This window comes from Pristiophorus japonicus, chromosome 3, assembly GCF_044704955.1.
Source record: "Pristiophorus japonicus isolate sPriJap1 chromosome 3, sPriJap1.hap1, whole genome shotgun sequence".
Classification (NCBI taxonomy): domain Eukaryota; kingdom Metazoa; phylum Chordata; class Chondrichthyes; family Pristiophoridae; genus Pristiophorus; species Pristiophorus japonicus.
In genome coordinates, this window is record NC_091979.1 from 94,862,817 (window position 1) to 94,868,816 (window position 6,000).

General features: G+C 39.7%; 1 protein-coding gene across 7 annotated transcripts in view; it reads left to right on the forward strand.

Annotated features, from left to right (window-relative positions):
* The window catches only part of marchf7 (membrane-associated ring finger (C3HC4) 7), a 116,227-nt gene extending 115,086 nt beyond the window's left edge, over positions 1–1,141 (forward strand). For all 7 annotated transcript variants that reach the window (XM_070875571.1, XM_070875567.1, XM_070875564.1 and 4 more), the window contains one exon: positions 417–1,141. In XM_070875571.1, coding sequence (XP_070731672.1) covers positions 417–487 — 71 coding nt within the window. In that variant the 3' untranslated portion in view covers positions 488–1,141. The remainder of the gene's footprint in view (positions 1–416) is intronic.
* Positions 1,142–6,000: the final 4,859 nt, after the last annotated feature.

Below are 6,000 nucleotides of genomic sequence, written 5' to 3' on the forward strand. Positions count from 1 at the left end.
GGCCTACTTTGTAGACAATTGCACTGAAATAACAAACCTGCTTCAGCAATTTGGAAACATTTGACTTTTTTAAAACTTGTCTGAAGATGGTTTTAAAAAGTAATCACTTGGTCAACAGGTTGATTTCTTGCCTGTGTTGCAACCAGAATCTTGCCTTGGCTTCAGGAATATTGATGGGGGAAAATATCTGCAAAGTAGCTACCTCTTTACCAGCTGTGGTAGTATCTCCCTTTCCTAGGCCATGGAGATAAGTATATCTCCAAATTTGGTACAACTAACTAAAACTACTTGCTGATCTTAACAGGAATTTAAATTGACCACTGAAATGTTTTTTTTTAAACCTAACTTAGCTGAGGCATTTTACATGTGTACCAAACTACTTTTTGAATGAAAATTCATATTTTAAATCTTCACAGCTACAGATGAAGATTCCGAAGATGAACAGGATAACTTTGACAGCAGTAGAATGTTGGGAGACTCTGCTTAATGGACTCTCTTGCGATGGGGTTTGCATAGTACAAATGGAACCAGTGCAACAGTGAAAGCCCCTGTAGTCTTTATTCAAAGGACAAAACATTATATTCCTATTTCAATTTTGCTATAAATTGCTAGTGGAACATCAAAGAATAGATACTGAAACCTTGGGTGCAGTTTTTCAATTTTGTGACCTTACTAGAGAAATGATTACATGCTTTATAATTTGATAAAAACCATTTAAGCAAAGCTTTTTATTTTATAACCATTAGCATTAGGAACTAAGGAGATAGGCAACACATTGTATGTGTATATAATCTACTTTTAACTTGTAATATTTTCTGTCCTGGAGTGAATGTGGACATCTAAAATTTTGCAGCACATTTCAGGTCTGAATTGCTTTGTTGAAATTTAGGCCGAAGAAATGTTTGAATCCAGAATTTGCAGGAGATGCAAGAACCACAGGTTATCAGACATCATTAGAAAATTCTATATTTAAATGGCTATTTTTCTGCAAGTATGTTTCCTGTCATGAGTACCTAGAACCATACCTGTCAAATTAAGATCTTGCTGCAATTGTAAGATAAATTTATTGGTCAGACTTTCATGTTGGGACAGTAGTCCAATGGCAAATGATGTTCAAATAAAATACATTAAATCTTATGAAATCCAGGTAAAATCGTCTGCCTTATCGAATTATATATGTGATGACTTAAGTTGCAGTTTTCTTTGTTCATAAAATTATTAAAGGTACTAAGCTTAAAATACGAATTTTCTGGTTACATTTTTGGCTTTTATAACTGTTATTTTGGGAAAATGCAATTTAAAAAAAAAATACTGTTCATTTCTAAATTGAATTATTTTAGTTACATTGTGTCTTCACAGTGCACTGTGATTGTTTCAAAGAATGCCAAATATTTTAATTTATTAAGTAAATAAAGATTTTTTTTTGATAAGATCACAAGATAATTATGGATGAAGACTATTCAACCCATCTTGGTTTGTCAAGAAAAGTGAATCATTTGCAACTCATTGCTCCCTTTTTCAAAGAGTTTAAAAACAATAAAATCCAGGATCATCAATAAATATGAATACAAAACTGTTACTTGGGTACATGGTGTACAAAGTAGCATAACACAAATACAAATGCAACTGTTAGATTTTTTTTGTACTGGTTATAAATTGTGACTATAGCCTGTTTCTGAAATAGTCAGAAACAAACCATGCAGATGCTGGAAATCTGAAAAATGTTGGAAACACTCAGCTAAGAGCAAGGTACGGTTAATCTTTCAGGTCTGTGGCTTCTGACGAAAGATCATGGACTTGAAATGTTAACCCTACCTTCTCTCCAGATATTGTCTAACCTGCTGAGTGTTTTCAATGTTCTTTTTATTTTAGGTAAATTAGTATTTAGTTTAAATTGAACATTTTTGGTTTATGGCATGAAATAAATCATTTGTAGAGAATTTTCTGTAAGGTGTTTTTTTTTAAATATAACTTTTTAAAATCAGACTGGCTTTCTTTTTAGGGCTTTAAAAACTGAGGCTGGCATTTAGAACTGGAACCCAGGTTGTAATACTTCATAGTGCTACAAAATATCTCCATCCACCTGACTTATTTTTGAAGCTCAATCTAATAAGCAAATGGAGCAGCAATTGTATGATAGCAAGGTCCCACAAGCAGCAGTGCTGGCACAGGCTTGATGGGCCAAGTGGCATCCTTCAGTACTGTGATTTTATGAATGCCTAATCAATTTTTTTGTATAAGATTACATCGAGTCTGCAGCACAGAAGCCCATCTGTATCCCCTTCTATTCTTGTCTCCCTCATGTGCTTATCTAGCTTACCCTTGAATGCATCTGCTCTTTGCCTCAACTACTCCTTGTGGTAGTGAGTTCCACATTCTTTCCACTCTTTGGGTAAGAATGGAAACATTTTATCCACTTCTACCTATCAAACCCTCATTATCTTAAGACATCTATCTGGTCACCCCCCACCTCATCTTTCTCATTTTTTTAGATTTTAAAAAAAAAAGTGGCCAGCCTGTGCAGTCTTTCGTGCTAGTTATAACCTCTCTGTTCTGGTATCATCCTTGTGCATCTTTTTTGCATCTTCTCCAATGCCTTTTTAAAAAAAAATAATTATGGAGATCAGAACTGTGCACAGTAGTCTTAAGTGTGATCTAACCAAGGTTCTGTACCAGTTTAACATAACTTCTCTACTTAGACTTGTAGTGCTTCGTTTGCTTTTTTTTTAATAGCCTTAATAATATGCATGGCTACTTTGATTTGTTCCTTTTGCTTCTCTACCCCATTTAGTCTTGTTATCCAAGCAGTATGTGGCCTCCTTATTCTTCCTACCAAAATGCACCACTTCACACTTAATTCATTTGCCAATTACACACTGTCTGTCTGCAAGTTTATTATCATGTATTTTTTCGCATTCTTCCTTTGTATTAATTACACCAAATGTGGTGTCATCTACACATTTAGAATTTGTACTTCCAATTTCCAAGACTGACCAACGACTTGTATTTATATAACATTAAGACCAAAGCATTAATGTAAATTGTGAACAACAGTGGTCCCAACCAATGCCAGTGGAACACCACATCCCACTGTTTGCTAGTCTGAGTAGCTACACTTAACCCCTACACTCTCTTTTGTATTGTAGCCAGCTTGCTATCCATTCTGCTACCTAGGTTTGAGGAGGATTGTCAGCCAGGTCAAACTGCAAACTCATTGCTCTTTTTCAGATAGTACAATGGGACCACAAGAACAAACAGCTGGGAAGTTGGGAATATTTACTCTTCACAAAATTAGATGTACCAGTGCCTACAGATCACTCCATATGGGTTGCATACAAGCAATATGGGGGGGAAAAGCAAACCATAAGCACTTTGGGATGTAATTTCAGTCTTGCTGTAATTAGCTCTGATGGAAGGCTATACCACAAGAAAAATTCAAACTTCTGCAATTTGGGGCAGACCAGGGATCAGTGCCTTTACCCACTGTACCCACAGAGGGAGGTGAGTTTGTTGGTTGTTGATCGTTGGTATCATTAGATATGATAACATTTCATTGTAGCATTAAGCTACTGAGTTACGATTTTTATCCGTCTGATATAAGGCACCTGGAGTTCTTTTATTTGTTCTGGGATGTAGGTGTCGCTGGCAAAGCCAGTGTTAATTGTCCTCGAGGGACGTGTTGGTGAGCCACCGCCTTGAACTGCTTAGTGCTTGTGATGAAGGTACTCAACAGTGCTGTTAGGGAGAGAGTTCTAAGATTTTGACCCAGCGATGATGAAGGAATGGTGATATATTTCCAAAATGATGTGCAACTTGGAGGGGAACTTGCAGGTGATGGTGCTCCTACGCGCTTGCTGCCTATGTCCTTCTAAGTGGTAGAGGTCACGGTTTTGAGAGGTGTTGCCAAAGAAACTGTGGTGAGGTCCTCTGTTTATGACCAGAAACGTGTCTCTCAGTGCTCTTTTACAAACAGCAACCTCAACTGCCTCATCCACCTCTCGCCAACCTTCCTGCCTGGTATGTATGTTAGGTGCTAACCTCTATCCAGCGCATCATCACTATCCCTTCAGACTGGCAGCGGCTCGTTCAGCGCTCCATCTACATTTCCCTCCAGAAGGTCTGTGACATCCATGACCTTGTGAATTGTTGCAATCACAGGTGGAAACTCTGAAGCCTCCACACCTAGTTATACTTCCCACCACCATAATTTGGAGTGGTGATGGTATGGCCCCACCAATTTCGCACCTTGGTATCTCCCCATACTTCACCATCACCTTTGGAGCACCTCACACCTCTCAAATCCTTCCCCTCTACCCCAAGGTACCCTCCCTCCCTCACCATCTGCATTGAGTGACTTCTCATCCTTGATGATTTCAGTCCCCACCTCTTCCCCTTGGCCTCTCCCATCTGAATTCACTGTTCTCCCTTAACCTCTCCCTCCATATAATCTATCCATATTGAGGGTCATCCCTTCAATTTTGCAGTCTCCTGGCAGGATAGCGTTTGGACTTCCAATCACCTCTGCCAAACTTCCCACTATTCCAGGACCATCCTGGAGAGTAGAGATAGTCCCCAGATTATTTTATCTGCTTCTAGCGGTCTCCTTTATTCCTGTTCCCTTGCCGACTCCATCCTTGCCTCCAACAACAACTTGGAGGAGTTGATGGACTTATGCTGATTTTCCACTTTCTCTCTCTTTCCCCCCCCCCCCCCCCCTTCCCCTCCCTACCATGCCAAAGTATAATGGTTGTTACTGGAATAATAATCTGGAGAACATGAGTTCAAATCTCACTGGCAATTTGAACTCTGTTACAAAGAAAGAACTTGCATTTATATAGCACCTTTTACAGCCATTGAAGTACTTTTATTTTTTTTTTAAAAATGTAGTCCAGTATGAAACTCACAAGTGGCATCCTCTGTGACTGTAATGTCTTTGCAACTCATTTTCCTCTGACAGTCAACCACAACATTCTTCTCCACGTCTCTCATCCATTGTGCAGCTCAGTGGAGTAACCCATTATTAGCTATGCTTTTACCTATCCAACCATGCCCAAAGCATTACGAGATTTGACTTTGTTTACTACCCTCATACCATTACTGTTGGAGCCTCTTCCCACCCACCCCAGGATCTGTCCTTGGCCTCCTCCTCTTCCTCATTTCTAAGCCAATGGAATCTTGGCCTTTATTGCAAAGGGGATGGAGTATAAAAGCAGGGAAGTCTTGCTACAGTTGTACAGGCTATTAGTGAGGCCACACCTGGAATACTGCGTGCAGTTTTGGTTTCCATATTTATGAAAGGATATACTTTGGAGGCAGTTCAGAGAAGGTTCACTAGGTTGATTCTGGGGATGAGGAGGTTGGGCCTCTACCCATTAGAATTTAGAAGAATGAGAGGTGATCTTATCGAAACGTATAAGATTATGAGGGGGCTTCACAAGGTGGATGCAGAGAGGATGTTTCCACAGTAGGGGAGACTAGAACTAGAGGGCATAATTTTAGTTTTAAATGGTCGGCCCCTTATTCTGAGATGAGAAATTTCTTCTCTGAAGATTGTGGATCTCTGGACTTCGCTGCCTCAGAGCTGTGGAAGCTGAGCCATTGAATAAATTTAAGACACAAATAGACAGTTTCTTAAACAATAAGGGAATAAGGGGTTCTGGAGAGCTGGGAGGGAAGTGGACCCGAGTCCATTATCTGATCAGCCATGATCGTATTAAATGGCGGGGCAGGCTCAAGGGGCCGTATGGCCGCCTCCTGCTCCTATTTCTTATGTAAGCTGCCATTTGGTAACATGCTCCACAGACATGTGGGCAGCTTCCACATGTATGATGACACCAACTCTTACCACCTCTCTTGACCCTTCTACTGCTTCTCTGCTATGCGACTACTTATCTGATACTCAGTGTTGGATGAACTGCAATTTCCTCCAGCTAAATATTGGTACAACCAAAGCCCTCATCTTTAGAAACATAGAAAATAGGTGCAGGAGTAGGCCATCCA